At 55.1% G+C, this 22287-nt stretch overlaps 1 protein-coding gene across 1 annotated transcript; it reads right to left on the bottom strand.

Annotated features, from left to right (window-relative positions):
* Nucleotides 1-1266: 1266 nt before the first annotated feature.
* BIK (BCL2 interacting killer) lies at nucleotides 1267-17291 on the bottom strand. The gene is made up of 5 exons (XM_067698321.1): nucleotides 17213-17291; nucleotides 4543-4692; nucleotides 3200-3307; nucleotides 2368-2467; nucleotides 1267-1761 (listed from the first exon to the last, which is right to left on the bottom strand). The coding sequence occupies exons 2-5, from the start codon at nucleotides 4683-4685 to the stop codon at nucleotides 1681-1683; spliced, it is 432 nt and encodes a 143-aa protein (XP_067554422.1). The 5' UTR covers nucleotides 4686-4692; nucleotides 17213-17291; the 3' UTR covers nucleotides 1267-1680.
* Between the last annotated feature and the right edge of the window lie 4996 nt (nucleotides 17292-22287).

The raw sequence follows: 22287 nt of genomic DNA, 5'->3' as shown, positions 1-22287 counted from the left end.
TCCCTGAGGAGCCCCACACTCCTGGAGAAGCCACAGGCAACCCTGGCCGCAACCACGTGGGTACATGGTTGGGTGGGCAGTTTGTCCTGAGAGCTCAGGATGGAGCAAGCTGGGTGGTCAGGGAGGACTTCCTGGAAGAGGTGCCTCTGGCTTTAGCCTTGCCACATCCTTGGCCACTCTGATTCTACAGTGGGTGCCCGGGCCTTGGAGTTAGTACATCCACACAGGGTGAGGCCTGGGATCACTTCCAGGTCTATAAGCTTGGTGGGGATGGGGTACTTGTCTGGGATAGAAAGTGACCTTTCCAGATGAAACAGCCTGCCACAGATGGGGCATCTGAGCAATTGCCTGGGAATTGGGAGATTCTGGGCTCACCCTGTGAGGTTCTGAGGGCCTGACATAGTGACACCTTACACAGGAAAGGGAGTGAAGTTAGGCCTTAAAGCTGCGAAGGGCCAGACGTTGGGGAGCTGTGGCATAAGGCCTGGGAGCCGCGTGGTCCCTTCAGTCATGAGGATTGGAAGGTGCTGGGGGAGTGGGCAGGATGCATCTCCTGCGGGGTCTGGAGTGGGGCAGGGTCTGACCAGCCTGGCTGGAAGGTGGAGAGGCAGCTGCATCTGCTGGATCAGCTCCGGGGCTGAGTGGAGGGCAGGGAAGGCTCCCCAGCCCTGGGCTCAGGAGGGGGCAGGAAGACGAGGCTGCAGGAGGTGCTGGGTTGGGGGAGTGGAATGTGGGTGGGGGAGCTGGAAGAAGGTGGCTCACCCCAGCCCACGGTTGGCATGAGGTAGGGGACTGGGGGTGGGGAGAGGCAAAATGGCCTGGCAGGATCTAGAAACAGCACTGGGTCCAGGTCTGGGGTGGGCCGAGCCCGCAGGGTGGGAGGCCTGGCATCCTGCCCCTGGTGCCCCCTGCCCAGCCCCCTCTCCGCACCATACCGCTGCGAGAATCCCCACAGACTGCACTGCTCCAGAAGGAAGCGCTGGCTAAGCAGATGGGGGGAGAGCAGGCAGCCCAGTTACAGGAGGCACTGACAGCCTAAAGGAAATAATCCCTAATGGCAGACTTCAGGCACTAAGGCATGACAAGGAGGGATGAACCAGCTTGTGTTGGGCCAGACACGCCAGCATTTGCAGGTGCAGGAAGGAGCCAGGAGGCTGTGTGGTACACGTGGGTGCACAGGTGGCCAGGAGCACGCCCTGCCCTCCCCCAACCCACAGGCAAAATGCAGCCCACCCTGCAAACCCCCGGAGAGGACCAGAGGCTGTCTGGAAACCAACATTTTATTGAGCTCTCCTCACCCCACAGAAATCTATTCCAGCAGATTCTTTTTGCCACGGGCATCACGGATACGGGGGTGTGGCCAGCACTCCCCCCGCTGCGCACTATTTGACCGACCCCAGAGAGGCAGGCTCCTCCTCAGGACAGGCCCCCGCAGAGCAGGCTGGGGCCAGGAGAGCAGGTCATTAACCAGTAATGACCCCAGAGGTAAAATAAATTCATTTCTCTTACAAAAACAAGGGAAAAACTAGTATGAACCTCAGTGTCCCAGCACTCGGAGTTTAAATATAAAAAAGGGGCAACAGAAAACAGTTAAAAGCCAGCCAAACCGACAAGGCCACCTCCAGGGTGGTGGCGGAGCGGGCGGGGGGCCAGCCCCACCCCACGCGGGCCAGCAGCGGGTCAGTGGAGGCGGCGCCCCCAGCTGAGCGTCACCACCAGCAGCAGGGACAGCGCCAGCTCGGGCCACGGGCTGGGGGACACCTGCGGGATGAAGGTGGGGACGAGTGAGGACCTCCAGCCTGCAACAGGCCTGCTCGCTCCACACCCAGCAGGGACAAGGCAGGCGAGGGCGGGGCGGGGGAGCGCTCTGCTCAGAACTGGGGCGGGGCGGGGGGGGTCTGGGGCGAGGTGACCAGAAAGCCGAGGGGCACAGGAGGGGTAGGAGAGGCCAGTGGCCCTGAGGACACGGCAGGAGCGGAGGCCAGCCCACCAGGGGCTGCCTGTCTGCCGGGAACTGGTGTGGGGGCCGTTCTGCTGTGCTGGCGGGGAGGGAAGGGGAGCAGTCAGGGAAGCTGCTCAGGACAAGGAGCCGCTGTGAGCCACCAGTCTGCCGCATGGAGGCGATTCCTGGCAGAGGGAGAAGCACGGCTCAGGTGTGGAAGCAGGCAAGGATTCGTGCATCTGGTCCACAAGCCAGAGTCTCAAACCCAGAGGCCTTTGGGACCAGGCAGCAGTAGAAACGGGGCAAGCAGGCAGGACCGGGTAGTAGGGAGTGGTGCGGACTGTGGCATCCAGAGAGGGTATGCCCCGTGGAGCAGCGGCACCACTGGCAGGAATGTAAGTCAAGGTCATGGAATCAAGGCTTACCCTGTCCCTGAGGGTCAGGAAGCTCCAGAGGCTTCTGTTCTCCCTGAGGTTAGTGAAAGCCACCATAAAACTTCTAAGAACGTCCCTCAGTCCTATGTGGCTGTAGGGAAAAACAAGCTGTAAGACAAAGGGGGGCAGGGCCATTACGCAGGAACAGGGGCAGAGACGGCCTTGACTGGAGGTGACAACTGTCACCCTATCCCCCTTCCCTGGGCGCCTCCACCAATGAGAGGCCTCTCTCCATGGGCTGTTGGTGGTCCTGTAGTCATCCTGCTAGGGGTCTGGACTTGCGTCCCGGAGCCGGACCCAGGGCAACGCCCCGCTGCCCACCGGCCCAGAGGCAGGTCCAGGGGAGGAGGAGCCGTGTTCTGAGAGGCCCGGGCTCCTCAGAGGAAGGCTGCCTCCCCGGAGACCAAGGGACCGTGTCAGCTTGCATCCTGGTCTTTTGTGGTAGGGTCTCTCTGTCCCCACCTGGGCAATTCTGTGAGGTTCCAAGAACCTGCAAGGAAGCCGGCGATTCCCGGAAGCTGAGTCCTCACGCGAGAGCCCGTCCCATGCAGAAGGCTCCGCCCACACGGCTGGGCACAGAGCTCCGTCTTGGCTCACTCAGCAATTCCTGTCATTTTAAGTCAAGGCTCTGCTGGAAAGGGGCTACCTCGGCTCGATGAGGGGAGGACAGAAAGGCGCCGGGGTCTGTGGCCCAGGCCAGCTCCAGGAGCTGGGGACCCAGCGGGGGAAGGGGGAGCTGCGGGCTTCAGGGCTGCCCAGGAGCGGAGCCACCGGGGGCCAGCCCTGGTCTGTGGGGGTCCTGGGCCGGGCAGGGGCTCGTCACCTGTACACGGTCATCCGGATGGGCTCGACGAACTGGGGTAGCAGCAGCCTCAGTTCCATCTCGTCAGCAATGGAGGCCAGCTGCATGGCCAAGTAATGGGGGCCGTCACTGCAGGGAGGCCACAGGGAGCTAGCTGTTGCGCTGGTGACCCACAGCCCCAGACCGACAGGTTCGTCGCGAGGTTCGGGGGCAGGGAACCTTCACACACCCCTCCTCTGGCTCCCACTTTGCTTCAGAAGAAGCCCGTGGGGTCCCCTCCCCTGGAGTGCAAGTCCTAGACCCCGGGGAGAGGGCTGCCCAGGAGAAGCCTGTGCCCACCGCCCCCCCTTGTGGGAGTGCAGGGAGACACTGAGAGCCTGTGACAGCAGTCAGCTTCCCTTTCCCCTCCCAGGATGACTGGGTGCCCCAGAGAACCCTGGGAGGGACCCTGGCACATGTCCCCTGGACCCCAATCCTGAGATTACCTCTGATGGTACCACCCCTTCTCAGAAACGGGGGGCTACCTGGCCCCTGTCTAGGCCCCCCCATTCTCACTGAATGAGTCCCTGATGGAAGCGGGGCCGTGCACACGCCCACCGGGCACCTGGGCCAGCTTCAGCTCTGGTCTCAGCGGGCTGCCCACATTCCATCCCAGTGACTTGGCTGGGAATTCCCAGGACCCTGAGCCCCTCCCAGCCTAGCCTTGGCCATCTGCCCAGTCTGGGGTAGGGGTTTGCTAGGGAGGGCTGGCCGGCAATCAGGTAGTGGGTTGGGTTCAAGTCAGGACAACACTGCCCCGGGCTCCATCTACAGATGCAGCGTGGAAGGGCAGGTGGCAGATTTTCAGGTCCCTCCAGCCCTAAAGTCCCGACCAGTCCCAAACCCCAAGTCCAGGACCTCACGGCTAAGCAATTCCTGAGGCCTAAAGCAGGGGGAAGCATCCAGAACCCTGGTGCTGATGCTGGGACAATCTCTTCCTGGCTGCCCTGACAACTAGGTCAGGTCTGCATCTGAAGTGGCCTCCTTCTGACTTTCTAAAACTGAATCCATCTCTTAAGAGGCCTTGAGGTGACTGTGGTCCTGAGGGCCAGGAGGCACCCTGTCTTAAGGCCACAAGCTTGAGTCATTTTGATGGCCAGTGCCATCCTGGGACTATGAATATGTTGGGTGCTCTGAGGGGCCCCTCTGTGAGCTGCTGTCAGAGCACAGCTGCCTTGCCCAGGGCACCTGCCTGCGTGACCACGCCCAGGGAATTTCCACTCTGCAGCCCTGTCTGGAGAACCCAGAAGGCTCTGCTAACCACCCGGCCACGGTCACTGACCAGGAATGGGGATGGGCAGGGCCCAGAGGCAATTGGGACCTACCTGTAGGGGGAGACAGGGTGGAACTCCAAGATATTGGTCACGCCGGGTAGCCCCTCACGTTGGTCATCCAGGAAGCCAGGGCCATGGTTTTGCAGGAAGGTGTACAAAAAGAGGTTCCTAGAGAGGGGTCTTGCTTGATACATTTCTTCTCTGGAGAAAAAAGAAGTAGACTGGATGCTTTGGGGTGTCACTCACTAGTCACCTTACCTCTACCCTAGCTTCCCCGGCGTGAATCCTGCTGTGTATGCTTGCTGTGTGCCTCTGGGCAAGTCACCGTGCCTCTCTGTTCTGTCATACACCCCTCAGGGATTTGGAGAAGACTCATAAGCGCCCTTGCCTTTTTCTCTTTTTTTTTTTTGTGAAAAGAGAATCAGGGAATTCCCTGGCGGTCCAGTGGTTAGGACTTGGTCGGGGAACTAAGATCCGGAAAGCCGTGGGGCACGGCCAAAAAAAAAAAAGAGCAAATCAGACTACAAACGTATGTTTCTAATACGGGCCCCCAAGAGGCCTGTAGTCAAACTAAAAAACCCAAGTGTCTGGTGTCACAGTGGCCTAAGGCTGGGCTCCAGCAGGAGAGCCAATTCGTTGGGTTCTGCCAGCTTCCAATTGCTACGCCCCTCGAGCAGAAAAAGCAAATGCAAGCTACACGAGGAAAAGTCACCCACAATCCCAACTCCCAGAGGGATATTGCCAGTTACTAAACACATTCGCAGCACACATATTTTCAAAAATGGGATCACTCCTGGGGCAGGGAGCGGGGCAGAACGAATTGGGAGATTGGGATTGACATATATACACTACTGTGTATAAAGTAGATAACTAATGAGAACCTAAAAGAAAAAAAAAGGGATCACTCCTTACATAGTATTTTATAACCTCCTTTCTTCGCTTGATGTCTCACCTCTCCACTCCCCTGGCTCCTTGCTAATAGAACTAGTTTTGGGGGTGGCCCTGATCTGTGTTCATCTAAGGCTGACACTCCTGTTCTCACCTTCCCGGCATGCCTTGCAGCTAGTGGTGGGCATGTCACCCAGTTCTGGTCAATGAGGTCTCAGAAGTCTGACATGGGGGCCGAAAGGGAGCAGACACAGCCTGGGCAGCTGTGTTTACATGTTCACATCATCGCTTGTGATAGCCGGTGAGGCCTGTGACCGTGTTCACCAGAATCTACCCCACACTGTATCAAACAGCCTTCAGTCCGGAATATAGTGAATGAAGAACCAAAGGGCCTGAGTTCAAATCCCAGCTCTTCCACTCAGCAGCTGTGTGATGTCACAGTTTTCTCATCTGTAAGGTACCCCCACACACACTGGGCTGTTGGGGAATGAAGGAGTCTCCTTTAAGTACTTTGAGCAGAGCCTGGAACACGGGGGGAACAGGCACTGTTATGACCTCTGTACTTCAGTCCATTATTCTTATAATAATAATAAATTGTAGGGAATTCCCTGGCAGTCCAGTGGTTAGGACTCCCCGCTTCCACTGCAGGGGGCACGGGTTCGATCCCTGGTCGGGGAACTAAGATCCCACGTGCCGCGGGGCACGGCCAAAAAAAATTAATTGTATTAATAACTAATGGGCTTACACCCAAGTCTCCTGCTCCCCAGGCCAGAGTGGACCAGCGTTCATCCCTGAAGTGGACTGCAGGCAGGACGTGCACGGGCACAGAGACACGGAGCTAAACAAGCACGCGTGCGCTTACCACGTGCTTTCAGCATTAAAGGGTGACGGCTGGAAATGCAAAGAAAGACAGGGCAGGGGCTCGTGGGCACACAGGTTAAGGTTCCTGGGTCCTCCAGGTGTCTCGGGGCAAGTCTAGACAAGTTATTCTCCACAGTGCATCCAAACTGCATGCAGAGATGGACATGATGTCATCAAGGGCGCAGACAGGTATCTGGGGGGTCTGGGGCACTCTGGCCTTTGAGAAAGAAAACCACATAAGGACAGCATTGTTCCAGAGAGAATAAATGCCCAGAATCTGTATCAAAGAGAGATGGCTGTTTCAGTTTCCTGAGAGGGAAACAGTTTTACATCTGTTCAGATGCAAGCTCAGTGTGAAAGGCAGGTCCGCAGGAGCTGGGGCTGGAGAGACCAGACGTGTAAACACAGCCACAAAGGCCACAAAAGAGCCCCGGCCTGACATATGCCACCCGCACCTGTCAGGACAGCCCCTTCCCCTGTGGGCTGAAAGGAGCTGTCAGGTCAGATCTGGTGGGTGGAGGGAGGGTGGCCCCCGGCAGGGCTGAGGGAAGGGTGCTGCCACCTGCTGAGGGCACCTGCAGGCAAAGTATTAAGAGGGCCTGACCCAGCGACTCCCCCAAACCAGCAGGGAGGGTCACGGGGACTTTCCTAAGACCCCACACCCAGCAGAGGTACCACTCCGGGTGCCTAAATCGTCACACGTTTGTTCTAGAGACTGCTGGGTATCGGTGAAAAGCCATGAGGTGAATCTAGATCCACCGGCCATCCTTGAGGAAAAAGCAGACGACAAAACTAGTATGGTTTGAAGCCACTTCTGTAGCCAGGGGTGACTTTCATCCCTTCCCCTTTTGATTAGGGGAGGCTGAACCAAGGTCACAAATCCTACTCCCAGGCCCCGGACCCCCGCGGGGTTGGGGCGGTGCATGGACACCACTTTGGGGCGGGGTGGGCTCAACTAAGTTAGGTTTACCTTAAGAAAACTGTAAATGAGTCTTAACAAGCTAGATCAACATACAAAAAACAGCATTCCTACAAGGCAACTAGAAAATATTATAGACAATAAATACATCTACAGAAATATAAGGGTTTTGATCAGGAATGAATTTAAGAAAGGATGCTTAAAATCTTTATGGACAAAAATTTTAAATTCCATTAACGGACTTAAAAGACCCAGATAGGGCTTCCCTGGTGGCACAGTGGTTGAGAGTCCGCCTGCCGATGCAGGGGACACGGGTTCGTGCCCCGGTCTGGGAAGATCCCACATGCCGTGGAGCTTCTGGGCCCGTGAGCCATGGCCGCTGAGCCTGCGCTTCCGGAGCCTGTGCTCCGCAACGGGAGAGGCCACAACAGTGAGAGGCCCGCATACCGCAAAAAAAAAAAAAGACCCAGATAAATGGAGACAGGTTTTAACACTGCACAGGTTGTAAGCCCTGTGAACTTGACCTTGTGTTAGGCTGGCATTTCAGGAATTGGGACCAGGAGCTCTTGCTGCCTTCAGGCCCCAGGCCCCAGGCCCCAGGGTGTCTATGCAAATGGCTATTTTCCAGGGAAAGCTACCCCGTCAGGGAGATGACGTCATTTGCATCAGTCTCCCTGATCCCTCACCCCTCCCCCCTCCCCAGCCCCCTGAGCACGGGGCTCTTCTCTTCCCAGGGATGGCTTATGGTCCCGTGGACACCCTTTCCCAAGGGGTCACAAGGGGACTTCACTGGGCACATGGCCTGAACCTCACCTTGACCCACCTTCTCAATATCCCTCGTCCCCAGTAGACGCCTAGAATCCCGGGCACCTTGTGTACCAAATGGGATGAGGGGCCCTACCAGGCAGGTGCCTGACCAGGGACAGTGGCTACTGGCAGCTTGGCCAGGCTGGGGGTGAGGCCTGTGCTGTGTCTGACCAGCTCCACGGATGGCTGAGCAACGGAGTGGTGCCTCCCCAACCAGACTGAACTGTTTGGGGGCAGGACCCACGTCTGCACCTTCATGTGGGTCCCCAGACCCCTCCGGACCTCTCTTGGGCTGGCCTGGGAAGAGAACAAAGACACCAGACTCTCTTCTCCCCTTGCTCATCATCTGAGCCCTGCACGGATGCTCCAGGACAGGTGGGGGGATCTTGGGTTAACGTCCTAACCCACCCACTCGCCTGCAGTGAGATCTTGGGCCAGACCCTCAATTTCCTTATCTGTTAAATGGGGATAATGGTCCCAAGATAATAGGGTTCCTCTTCCAGGCAAGAACAAGCACTAATTGTCTTATAATTCTGGCTCATGTCTGGGTATCTACTATTGTCAGGCAGTGATTTAAGCCCTCCCTGTACATGGATTAACTCTAAAATGCTCCCCACTTAATCCCGTATCTAAGTCAGAGAAGTGAAGATTGAATCCAAGTCCTCTGCCCTCTTGCTTCTAGCCAATGCAAAGGTTCTGGCTGGTATCAATGGAGGAGAATCAGCAGTCAGGCCTAGGCTGTCCTTGGGCCTCTAGATCTGAGCGAGAGAACAGTGTGGCCAGAGGGCTGGGGGCAGGGTCCCTACGGCAGCCTGCCAGCTCTGGTCCCTCCCAGCTACCGCATCACCCCAGTGGAGGCCCAGGGCCGGTCCCTCCTGTCTGGCCCTGCTCCTGCTGGGGTCTCCAATCTGATCTCCACTCAGCAGCCTCAAATCTGACCCTGCCACCCCCTCTTAGCTCCCCAGTCCCCTCGGGAGACATGCTACACCATTACCAGGGCCCTCTTCTCCCCCTGGTCGCCTTAGCCCTGCCACCCCAATCCTGGACCTGGTTCCCACCACACTACAGAGCACGTACCCAGACGTGCCAAGCCTCTAGTCTTTGCCTGGGCAGTGCCACTGGCCATCCTCAGTCTCCTTTTGACATCCCTGTTGGTCCCTGCTGGGTGTCCTTGGGTAAGTCAACCTCTGTGCCAAGCTTACTCACTCCTCAATGAGGACACTAGCAATAGCCATTTCACGGGGGACAAACAGAAGCTGGGACTTCCCTGGAGGTCCAGTGGTTAGGACTCCCGAGCTTCCACTGCAGGGGGCCCGGGTTCGATCCCTGGTGGGGGAACTAAGATACCGCAAGCCACATGGTGTGGCCAAAAAAAAAAACACGTAAAAAGAAGCTGCCCTTACTGTTAATCTCCGCTTCCCGGCACACAACACAGAGCAGATAAATGCTTGTTGAATGACTAAACAAAGCCAAGTACTGAGGCCACTGCAGCTGCAGATCCAGGGGCCTGGACTGGTTTCAAGCATCTGTTTCTTTCCAGCATATTTGCAAATGAGCAGTTTAAAACCCTTCTTTGGTGAAAGGAAGGCACACCCACCCAGGCTGCAGCCCACACATACCCTCCTGCACACTCAGTGGAAACCCATCTTCCTCCAGAGCTCCAGATGCAAACTGCTGTCCCCACAGCCATGAGGACACCTGCAGGGCTTGGAAGGGAGGGCAGGCTCTGGACCAGCCAGCCTGCAGTGTCACTGGCTGTGTCTCTTCCACACACACACTGAGATGGGAACAGCTGCCCCCTCTTTGGAGGGGGGACCCTCAGTTGCCCGAAGCCCAGCCTTCCCCCTGTCCCTGCAGGCCTTGCAGCAAAGCAGGAACAGGTGATGACCCCTCTGGGACCACATCAGAGCCATCTGGTAAATGCAGTCCTGGGTGCCAGGCCAGTGGCTGCTGGGTGGATCCAGCTGGAAAGCCCTGGTCCCCAGTCTTTTCCTTTGGGGCTTCCCGCCCCCTCCATGAGCAGGGCAATGCCCTGGCTTACAGAGCACCCAATGCTCAAAGCATCAAGTGGAAAAGCCCTGACCTCAGCAAGACAGACCCAGCTTCCAGTCCCAGCTCTGCCACGGCTGTGTGACCAGAACCAGAGAGGGCTCTCCAGCACAGAAGCGGCACAGCCTCCAGGACTGTTCAGAGGAATAAAAGATACCACTGTTGCCCATTTTCTGCCACCTAGCAGGGGCTCCACAGCTGGTTAAGAAATCAACAGACCCAGAAGGGAACGGGAAACAGCTAGCCCCTGCTTCTCTGGGGGCCAGTTTGACAGTCTCTACCAGAGTCACAAATGCACACAACCCTTTAATTTCTGGAAATGTGTCCTCCAGTGAGGCCGGCCTGTACCTGGCAGGATCTTGCTGGGCCAAGATCCTGAAGGTGCATGCACACAGCAGGGGGCACGACTTAACTGTGCTGCCACAGGGGTAAGAAGAAAAGACAAACACCTCCACCTGCGTGAGTGCATCTCCTGAAGGAGAAAGGCGATTAGTAAAGAGGGGAAGGGGCCTCTCTGGGACAAAGGTAGGAAGGAGACTGAATTTTTACTATGTTTTCCTCTTCCTGAACATATGCTGGTATCACTGATTCAGAAAATAAAGCAAAAGCAACTGTTTCAAGTTCATAGCTTTAATTTGCGGTCTCAGATACTGATGTTTGTCTTAAAGGTCTGTTTCAGGAATCAGGCATCCAACCCCTCCCAGCCCCACTCCCCGCCCCTGCACCACCGCTCCCTCCCCACCTGGCAGGAGAGGTCCAGACTTATGAACCTGCAGATGTCCCAAGCAGCTGGTCTGATGTGGGTGGGGCTCACTTCCCTTAAGTGAAGGAGAAATACCTGGGGGACAAGGAGAGAGGAAAGAAAGGAGGGAGAGGAAAGTAAGGAGAGGGAAAGGTTATTTCAAGCAAAAGGTTGGAAATTCACCTGTGGGGTGGGCAGGAGTTAGAAAGCTGCAGCTTGGAAGGGACCCCCCTCAAGTCCTACTGCCGCAGCAGCACCGGAGCCCTCCTTCCACCTTGAACCCCAGCACAGGTGCTGGCCTGAGCCACCTGGGACCAGGCGCAAACACTGCCAGCCACCGAGCAAGAGGCTGGGGTGGCCTCAGGCAAAGGCTGCCCACTCTGGGCCCGGTGCTTCTCGCTCAGTAACCCCACACCCTCTTTATTTGCATCTAGAGTCCAGCCTCCGTCAGGACTCAGGGTTGGAACCGGGAAGGGCTTGTCACACACATACGTGGGAGGAGCTACATTAAATCTGGCCTCAACCCCAGGACACACCCTTGGCCGCAGTTTAAGGTCACAGTTTGGCTGGAGTTGCTCAGGGCTGACTGGGCTCCAGGTCCCCAGCACCTGACCCGATGAGCTCCGGAATGTCAGCGGGAAGAACAATGCAAGACCAGCGCCCTCTTCTCCTCCCCACCTGGGCAGGTTGGCCCCGCACAAATGGAAGGAGCTGGGGCCTCTGGGTAGCGTGGAAAGAAGTCACGATTAGCTGTGAGTGACAAGAGCAAGCTAAGGACCTGCTGTTTATGCAGATGTTGATTTCTCACTGCTTACACAGTATTTATGAATGGAAACGCTGTAGCAAAGGGGCCCTGGGCTGGGCGCACACCTGGGTTCTGCTCCAGCTTGGCTGTGCTACTCTGGACAAATTCCTTAGCCCCTCTGGACCCCTAATTCTTCACTTGTAAAACAAGCATTGGGGACAGATTCTTTTCTGTCCTTTCCTGCTCAAATATCCATTAAAAAAACAAACAAACTGTAGAGAAAGTGTAAAAGATTAATAATTCTCTTGACAACTAATTTTGAAGTGGTTTTCAACCAGTTTGCTGAGGTCTGAAGGTTTCTGTCCCGCCCCAAATTCCTCAGTTGAAAACCTAATGCCCAGTAATGGGAAAAGGAGGTGGGGCCGCTGGGAGGCAAACAGATCATGAGGGCTCTGCTAGTGGGTTTCGTCTCTTCTAAACGAGGCCCAGGAGAGCTCCCTTCCCCATCCTCCACTGAGGATACAGGAAGTCTGGGGCACCCTGACCTTGGACTTCCAGAATCCAGAACTGTGAGAAATAAATGTCTGTGGCTTATGAACCGTCCAGCTTGTGGTATTTTGTAAGAATACACACTTCAATGAATTGAACAGAAAAAAGGCAGGGGAAACATGGTGAGGAGACCCTGGCAGGCCAGGTCGGAGGGGATCCCAGTCAACCAAGTCCTGTTGACACCCCTGTGCTTCTCCATCACCATTAGAAAGGAAAGGTGCCAAGATACCGCCTGGGTCTGCAGTTTAAGGAGCGTGTATTTCAAACAGTAAATGCCGAAGAGGGTGTGGAGAAAAGGGAACCCTCCTACACTGTTTTCGGGAATGTAAACTGATGCAGTCACTATGGAAAACAGTGTGGAGTTTCCTTAAAAAACTAAAAATAGAGCTTCCATAGAATCCAGCAACCCCAATCCTAGGCATGTATCTACGAAAGGTGAAAACTCAAATTCAAAAAGATGCATGCACCCTCAATGTTCATAGCAGTGTTATTCACAATTGCCAAGACATGGAAACAACCCAAGTGCCCATCAACACATGATTGGTTTTAAGACGTGGTGTGTGTGTGTGTGCACAATGAAATATTACTCAGCCATAAAAAAGAACGAAGTATTGCCATTTGCAGCAATATGCAATATGTATGGACCTAGAGATTATCACACTCAAACAGAGAAAGACAAATACTACATGATATCAGTTATACGTGGAATCTAAAACAGCACAAATGAATTTATTTACAAAACAGACTCAGACACAGAAAACTTATGGTTACAAAAGGGGAAGGGGGGGATAAATTAGGAGTATCAGATTAACAGATCCACACTATCATATACTATTTTTCTTGGCCGCGCCAGGCGGCATGCGGGATATCTTAGTTCCCCGACCAGGGGTTGAACCCGCTACCCCGCGGAGTCTTCAACACTGGACCACCAGGGAAGTCCTCACACCATCATATATAAAATAAACAAGGATTTACTGTATAGCACAGGAAACTACATTCAGTGTCTTGTGATAATCTATAATGGAAAAAAATTTTTTTAAATATATATTGTTTCTGAATCACTTTGCTGTACACCTGGAACTAACACAATACTGTAAATCAACTATACTTCAATTAAAGTACCTAAGAAGAATTTAAGTGAAGGACTACGCCCTGCTTTCTTCAGGTCTGGGTCTCCCTCCAGCGCTGTGGCGTCTCAACCACTCACGAGATCCTGTCACGGAGCGCTCCAGTCAGCAGCCTTGGGGGCTCCCATTTCCTCCCTGGGACAGATCTCAGCTCCCCACTCCCATCTTTTCACACCCTCAACCCCACCTTTACACCCTCCTTCTGCCTTCCCCAGGTTGGCATCAGGGACCTGCTTCTTCCTCCAGGCCCAGCCCAGAACCCACCTCGTTCCAGGACAGAATTATCTGTTCCGTACCCAGCATCCTGCGTAAACAGACCTGGATTAGGCACTTAGCCCATGACGGGTCTCATTAAATGTTTACCTGTCTATCTGCCCTGGCTCAGAGCAGGAACCCTGTGAGCGGGGACAGCCCAGTGGGAACCAGACAGTACAATGTCCAATAGAATGAGGGAACTGGGCTCACAGGACAGTCGGCTCCTGGCTGGGGCACCCTGGACTGGACAGCCTCACCTTTTGAGAGGAGGCAGAGGCTGCACGCATGGTATACGGTCAGCACTCACTAATGGGAAGCTCTCGTCTGGTGAGTCTGGAGCTCAGGAGAGGCGCATGCCCACCCTGTGTCAGAGCTGGGATTTCCCGGATGCGTCATTGTTGGCACACGGGAAATCCGGCCCATCTCCCTGCCGGGACTCAGAGCCTCCTCTGAGGTCCAAGCCAGACACAAGTGACCCTCCCCAGATAGCCACGTGGGGCTGCCCGCTCCGGCCCAGAGCTTGCATCTCCTGTCAGACTCTGGGCGACCCCGTGTCTTCTCCCACCTCCAGAAAAACAGGTTTACCAAGCAGTGCCTGACAAGGCCCAGCGGGTGTTTTGTGTCGTCACATCCTAATGTTGACACTAGGATAATCAGCTGCCCTCCGCGAGCCGCCCCAGTGCCCTGACCACCAGGCCTGGCCTCTCCTGCCTGCCTCAGGGCCCACGAGGGACTTGGACCGGGGACTTATTTGCTTACATCCAGGGCCCGGCCCCAACCAACCCGCGGCAGGACAAAGCCACGACTGCACACGTCCACTCCAGACCCGCTGCAGGCTTCCTGGTGGCCGCCGACAACAAAATCCCGAGCGTGCCGGGAACTTCCTTGAAACCCCTTGGAATTGTTCTGAGCCAAGAAAAAAACAGCCGGACTCTCGTGGGATCCACTATGTCCACGGCAGGGGAAGCAAGAAGCCATTAATTGTCTACAAACTTAATGGGTTCACTAAAAACAGGATGCTTTCCAGGGAGAGGGGAAAACACCTCCGAGGTCAGGGTCAAGACCCACCGATGGATGGAGCCCTTCGCGGTGTGCCCCCTTCCATTTACTAGAGGACTGGACGTGAAAAAATGGACTATAACACTGCTCTCTGCTTTCTTTGCAGCTCAGTTTTTATACCTACTAACCACTTAAGAAAATTTACAATAAACATACATACAACCGTCTAACCAGCTTCTTCCCAGAGTGCCCAGGCTGTGACGGGCACTGGAGATGCTCTAATGAGTGTGACCTTTCTAAATTCCTCTTCTAATGGAACTACAGGCTAGTGTAAATCACACGAAGTGAGCACACATAATTCCCACACTGTCTTGAGTGTCCTGAAGACAGTATAGTCAAGTCTTAGGCCAGCCCACACTCTGGAGTGTTTCTCCCAAGACTGTTCCTTACTTTCTGAGACAGACCGCATGCTGTCTATGTAATGTGTATGTCTCTAAATAAATCCACTTCTTACCTATCCAAAAAAAAGGTACTAGGCCAGAGGGACCGCTGGGAAGAGTGGGAGGGCTGTGGCTTTAGATCTGGTAGTCAGGGAAGACTTCTCAGAGAAGGAAGCAACTGAGTTGAGATGATGAGTCTGACATGCACAAAGACCGTGCTGCTAAGTACATCACTCCATCCCTCCCATGCAAGGCCACACAGAATCCCTGATGCTTGGAGAAATATTCCTGCTGACATAGTTCCACCAAAAAAAGAAAAAGAAAGACCACCTGGCAGCCATCTTAGAAGGTAGATTAAATATGTTCCCCACCCTTGCAGTGGTTAAGAATCCGCCTGCCAATGCAGGGAACACGGGTTCCATCCCTGGTCTGGGAAGATTCCACATGCTGAGGAGCAACTAAGCCCGTGTGCCACAACTACTGAGCCTGCGTGCCACAACTACTAAAGCCCGCGCACCTAGAGCCCATGCTCCGCAACAAGAGAAGCCACTGCAATGAGAAGCCTGCGCACCGCAACGAAGAGTAGCCCCCGCTCGCCGCAACTAGAGAAAGCCCGCGCGCAGCAACACAACAAAGACCCAGCACAGCCAAAAAGAAATTAAAAAAAAAAGTTCCCCACGCTAAAGGACATTTTGAGGCACTCCCTGAAAGCTCACACTCTGGAAGCCACCCTCTCCAGACCCCTCAGGCATTTTAAACCAAACCCAAGCAAAAATAAACTTGTACAGTCTAATGTTGGTAAGGCTGAAGAAGCCACAGTGACCTTGAGGTTAAAACGGTGGGAAATCCCCAAATCCTGGAATGAGAAGGGAGGGGAGATGGTGGGGTACACAGACAAGCAGCACCAGCAGCCAGGTGCTAAGACTGGAATCCGGGCCATTTAGGGACCAGGTGCAAATCACCCAAAAAGTGCTGTTCCTAAGGACCCATTCCAAGGGCATGTCCAAAATAAGTAGAAATAAGATTAAAGTGTTAACTCCAGAGAAGTCAGTAACAGCCACCAACACTTGGGGGTGGTGTTCCTCCGTCCCTGTTGGGAAACCTCACGGACCCATTTTACAGAATGAGCAAACTGAGGCTCAGAGGTGGAGTAGCCCGTCTAAGACAACACAGCTGGAAAGTGGCTGCGTGGAGAGTTTGGCCTGGCTTCTAGGAAACGGCTCATAATGCCTCCTGAACTATGTCTCAGTTTCTCCATCTGTAAAATGAGGCCTACCATCCTTGGAGGCTGGCCAGCACAGAGCCCTCCCTAGCGTAGTAAGGATAAAACCGATAACCCTCCCTTCCTCCCTTCCTCCCTTCCTGGGCAGCTGGAGCAAAGCCTGCGCAGAAAACCAAGCCACATGGGTGCTTGAAAAATGTTACAACAGCAGCGGCAGCAAGAGCAACAGCAGCAACACCCGGCCCCCAGGGTGGCTCCTTCTGGCGAAAATTACAGTAACAATGAACGGTTTACAAAACGACTCACACCCAGGAGGTAACGAGCCCGGGGAACCCCACCCCCACCCCCAGGGCTGGTTGGGGCCGCGCGGGGCTTGCGGCTGGACCCCTCTTGGTCACCGGATAGAACGCGCCCGGCGGCCCCTCCAGCGCCGCGGCGCCCGGCGGTCCCCGGTTTACACAAGCGAGCCGGGCGCCTTCCCCGCGCGGCGCACCTGCACTGGGCGTGGGTAGGAGGAGGGCGCCGCGCCCGCTCGGCGCGCAGTTCCTGTTCCGGACTTCCCCGCGTCCCGAGTCCGGCCGGTTTCGGGCCCCTCGAAGGTGCGCGGCTCCGGGGCGCCCCGGGGTCAGCGGGGACCGGTGCTCGACGCCATCTTCCGTTTATTGGTGGCCGCGCGGCTGTACCGTCTCGGCCCTGGGCCTCGGCCCTGGGCTGGCAGCCCCGCTCTCTGGCCCGTCCCCCGAGGACGTGGGAGCCCGGCCCCGGAGGCCGCGCAGGAGGGAGGAGCGGGGCGATGCGGCGCCGGGTTCCCGGGGCGCGGCGCAGAGGGGCCGCCCCATTGCACAGATGCGGAGACTGAGGCCCGCAGAGGCCCCGGCTGCCACGGTCGCCAACCGGGAACTGGAGCCCCCGCCAGCGAGGAGGTGTTTCGGAGCCGGGGTCCCCAGACGTCGCCCGCGAGTAACACCCGGGACAGGGAAACCTGGGTACGGGTCCCCCACCTTCCAGCCGGCGCCCAGGGCAGCCCCCGGGCGCTTACCTGCCGGGCTCGGGCTGGGCAGAGGGGCGGACGCCAGCGGAGTTAGGGTCACAGCAGGGGGGGCAGGGCTCGGACTCACCTCGCGTCGGCGGTGGCAATGGCGGTGACGGTGGCGGCGGCCGCAGCGCTCGAGCCGGGAGGCGTATTGTCTACGGCTAGGGGCCCGCGCGCGCGACCATATAAAACGCCGGGCCCCGCCCCGGCCCGCCCTCAGGGCCGCCTCCCCGGCCAATAGCACGGACTCCAGGACCCAGTCGGGTCCGAATGGCAACAGAGCTGCTACAAGTGTGATCTGTTTACTTGTTTACTGTCTTTCTGCCTCCTGCGGTCTGCAGGTTTGTTTTGTCGCGTGCGCTGGTTTGCTCCGGGGAATATTTGTGGATGAATCCCCTGGCTGCGTTTGGGTGGGTATTCCAGGATCTTTATATCCTCAAAGAACTCCTACGGGATTGATGCTTTTTTCTTGCCCACGAGGCTCAAAGAGGACTTAATGACCTGCTAAATGACAGCATGAATTCAGCGTTCAAATATTGGCGCTCTTAGTGCTGGCAGCTTCAGGAGTTAGGTTTTGTTTTTTTTTCTTCAATTTTTTAAACTGTGGTAAAATGCACATAGCAAAATTTGCCATCTTTACTATTTTGAAGTGCACTGTTCACGGGTATTAAATACACTCATAATGGTGTGCATTCATCTCCATAACTCTCCATCTTTCAAAACAAACTGTAAAAATACACCAGTAAAAAATAACTCCCCATTCCTCCCTCCCCCGGGTCCTGGCAACCATCAGGCGTCAGGTGTTTTTAAGCCTATTTCACAAATGTGAAAACTAAGACTCAAACTTCTGTAGAAACAGCATCAGCAGCATTCAACCAAAGCCTGGCGTCTTCCTGCCCCACTCCTTCCCACCCCGCATCCTTCCAGCTGCACCATCCATCACACCTCCATTCCCATCGCCGTAGTGGGGGCAGCCCGCCCTGCCCTGGCGCTCCTGGGCCTAGGGGGAGATGAGTGGCAGAGAAGGGCCCCCAAAGCCTCGGGGGAGGGAGGAGAAATCAGAAAAGGTCCAGGCAGGGTGGTACCCAGCCCTGGGGTGGGCTAAGGAGGTGTAGGGTCTCGAGTCCCCAACCTGTTATTGCTGGGGTGTGTTGAGGTGGAGGAATGCAGAGCAGAGCACTGGGGTTACAAAGTAGCTGTTGTCCCAGGAACAAAACAGAGCTTGTTTACCTCAGTCCTGCTGCCTATTGGAACAGAGAAACAGCAGGGTCCGGGGAGCTCCCCTTGCCTTAGTTCTGCCATTTGCTACCTGTTGGAGATCCCCTCACCCCTTCTTCCCACCTCTGGAGTGATGACACTGATATGGATTTTTCCTTCATTGTTCTCATCTGTGAAATGGGATGACGGCATGCCCCCTCCCCCCACCACCACCCTATAGGGTTATAGGGAGGATCAGAGGAGATAATCATCAAATGTTTAGTAAACTCCCAGCAGAGTTTAAGCTTCAAGGCCCCTCCCACCCTCTCTTCTGGCCTCTTCTGATTTTGTAATCCTTTCTTTGAGGGCCTCCCAAATCACATTGACTCCAAGCCCTACAAAGCCTGGATTTCCCTGGGCTGCTAATAGCCACAGGGTGCTTTACAGGCGGAGGGAGGAGCCCTCCAAAATAGGGACCTCTCTCCAAAAGCAACTCTTCAGATGAGAAAACAGACTCAGAGGGGAAGCAATGGCATGGTCTCATCTATGTGTGTAAGAATGCTTCCAGAGGGGTCTCAAGGCTGAAGCCATGGTGCCAGGTACAGAGTAGGCATTCAGTAAACATTAGCGGAACAGCTGGAGGAAGGAGGACAGTTTAGGGACAGATGGGGGATAGAAGTGCCCAAGGAGGGGGTGGGTGAAAATATTTGCCTTGCAACGTCCCCAAATAATATGCAGATCAAACGGACAGGAGGAAGAAAAGCCTTTTGGATGGGAATTGAGCCTGTAGAAGGCCTTGCCTTCCTATCAGTCCAGAAGAGATTAGATGGCAAATGATAATAGCAGTAACAATAACAATAGGAGCTGCCAGGATCTCCTCAGATCCCTCAACCCCAGGGCTAAGCACTTTCTATTATCACCTGTAATTCTTACCACTGTCCCATGTTACAGACACCCGTATACCCACAAAGGGTCCATGTACAGGCAAGAGAGACCTTGTGGACCCATTTTACAGATCAGGAAACTGAGGCTCTGAAAAAGGAGGCCAGCCACTTGCCGGAGACCACCCAGCCCTTGAGCAGCAGAAGCAGATTGAAGCCTGGGTCTCCCTACTCCTGCTGCAGTGTCCTTTCCACCCTCCATGGCTGGCCTCCAAACCTCCTGGGCCTCACCTTCCCCTTCCCCATCGGGATTTGCTGGCCTGTCCCAAGGCCATCAGGCTGTGGATCCTGCGTCATAAAACACCACGATCCCGTGGGCAGTCCCTTCCTTCCCTGGGGGCCTCCTTCCTGAAGAGCTGCCTGCTCTGGAGCCTCCGGATTCTCCGAGCCCCAGGCAAGCCCCTGCTGCTGAGGCCATGACCATGTCTCTCCGCAGTTCAGGGATCCATGACCCAGCAGACCCTCTGCTCCAACTTAGGGTTGAGTTTTGTCCTTACTGTGACTTTCTTTGATCATCCATTTAACAAATATTGACACCTACCATATGCCAGGCAGGGGGGTAGGTGATGGGGATCTAGAGACGACATATTCATGGCATTAATACAGGGCCCACATCCAAGTGGAGGAGAAACCAGTGACAGGAGAATAGAGCTCTGGGCAGCTGGGCACACAGCGTGCACTCAAGGAGGGAGAGTAAAGCCAGGCAGTGTGTGAAGAGTGGGGGCGGGGTGGGTCTTTTAACCAGGGTGTCAAGGGAAGCCTCGGTGAGGACGCAACCTTCCTGCAAAGGCTTGAGAGAAGTGAGGACGCCTTGCAGAGAGATGAGAACATTCCTATGAGAACATTCCTCCAAGGCCCAGGAGGGGAGGAGAGGGCAGGTGGGAGCCCCAGGGAGAGGGCTGGCCAAGCACGTTTGCCGAGTGCTGGCCTTGGCATCCAGGACCCACCTGTGGAGCCAGACGCCAGAGCAGGTTTTAAATGGCTGTCTTTCCACGTGCCATCCCAGACTATTGTCCCAGCCTTGGGACACCTTATCTGGAAAATCCTCCAGCTTTGACAGGGACTTTGTAATATCAGGAGGGACCCATCAAAGGGCTTCGAGGTTCTCTCCTGAGCTGGGCCTGAGCTTCTTGCCAGGAGCTAGAGCAACCTCACGGTGACATTCCACCCACGCCCACCTGGTGGACACCTTGTGGGGATACCTTCCCAGGACAAGAGGCTGTGTGGCCTCCTGAAGGGTAGATCTCCTCACTTCACGGATGAAGAAACCGAGCCTCGGAGATGGGTCCTAAGAGGTCCGTGACCACACAGCCAAGAGATTGCAGGGCTAGGGCTTGAACCCAGGTCTCTCTGACCTGTCTGATTTGGGGGTCTGTGAACCCCCTGAAGTGAAACAAAATGGCAATTGGGGTAAAAGCATTTTCTGGGGAGGGAACCTGCAGCCTGGTGGGTGAGGGCTGGGACTTCGGGGCCACACAGCCCTGAGTTAGAATCCCGACTCTGCACCTAAAACTCGCGTGGCGTCAGGTAGGTGCTTGGGCCTCTCTGAGCCTCAGTCCCATCCTCTGTGAAATTTCCCACCTCCCAGGGCTGCTGTGAGGATGAACACACAGGAAGCCCTCAGCGTGATGCCTGGTACCCAGTAGGTGATGGGTAAACCCAGAGGCTCTTATTGCAGACAGGGATTAAAAACTGCTGAAGAGTTTGAGGGAATTCCCTGTCAGTCCAATGGTTAGGACTCCGTGCTTTCACTTCCGAGGGTGTGGGTTCAATCCCCGGTCAGGGAACTAAGACCCTGCAAGCCGTGCAGTGCAGTCAAATTAAAAAAAAAAAAAAGAAAGAAAGAACTGGTGAAGAGTTTGACATATTCACAAAAGAAACTGTATCTTGGAGATGCGTCATTTATTAAATGAAATACACTTTACAGATCAGTGTGTCCAGTACAATCCCACATTAAAAAAAAAATCCATATAGAAAAGTCTGGAAGGAAATACAGCCCTGCAAAATGGGAATAGTGATCATCTCTGGGCATAAGGTTGATAGGCGGTTTAATGTTTGGCCTTGTGTTCTTCTGTATCTTCCCGGTTTTCTATACAGAAGTACATTAACTTATGCTAGTATCAGAAATACATCACTTTTTATTCTAAGAAGAGGAAGAAAAGTATGTTTGGTCTCGTCCCAGGCCAGAGCTGAGCCAGAGACAGCAGCAAGCGCCTTTTGCTCCAAGTGAGACAGAACCAGGATAGAGTTCACAGTGGGCCTTAGGCAGGAAGTACAGGAGCTCAGGAGAGGGAAAACTAAGAGCTGGGATCCTAGAGAGGAGGCAAGCATATCAGGAAAGGCTTCCTGGAGGAGGAGGTATTTGAGGGCACCCTGGAAAGGGGCTGGATTCCAACTGGAACAGAAAAATGGGTTTGGCCTTATTGCCCTGTGGGTACCTGGGAGCCATGGAAGGCCTCTGAGCAGAAGAGGGAATAGACCTTTGGGAATTGGAATCTGGCAGCCATGTGGGGAGGTATTAGAGAGGAAATGATGCCTCGGAGTCTCTGAGAATGCCCAGGGCTCCTGAACAGAACGCCCCAGCCTCCATCCAACTGATAACAGTGCCCAGGTTGCCCCTCCCCCAAAGCTCCGCCTCCTTTATTTTGTGTTCCACACCCAGCCATACTCACTGTCCTCCAGTTAGTGAGGCCCTCTGTGGACAGAGCTGTTGTGAAGCCTCTGGGAACCTTATTACATCCCCATTTTACAGGTAAGAAGACTGAGGCTCAGAGAGGCCAGCTGAGCTGCAGGGTAGAGAGGTGTGGATGCTGAGGGATGAGAGACGGGACCTCCCCTTCCCTGGCCTAATGCATCAGAGCTCCACTTTCCCTCACTTTCTGGGGAACGGGGATGGTGACACCCAACTCATACATCACGACTGTTCCAGTCACCCAGTGGTCGGTGGGGCTACTGCTCCCCTTCTCCCCCCCCCCACCCCGCTTTATCTTCCTTCACAGCACCTTCTGCTCTTCGCATATGT

The sequence above is a fragment of the Pseudorca crassidens genome, chromosome 11, assembly GCF_039906515.1.
Source record: "Pseudorca crassidens isolate mPseCra1 chromosome 11, mPseCra1.hap1, whole genome shotgun sequence".
NCBI classification, from domain to species: domain Eukaryota; kingdom Metazoa; phylum Chordata; class Mammalia; order Artiodactyla; family Delphinidae; genus Pseudorca; species Pseudorca crassidens.
The sequence above is the reverse complement of the archived record's forward strand: the minus strand, read 5'-3'. Positions and strand labels throughout refer to the sequence as shown.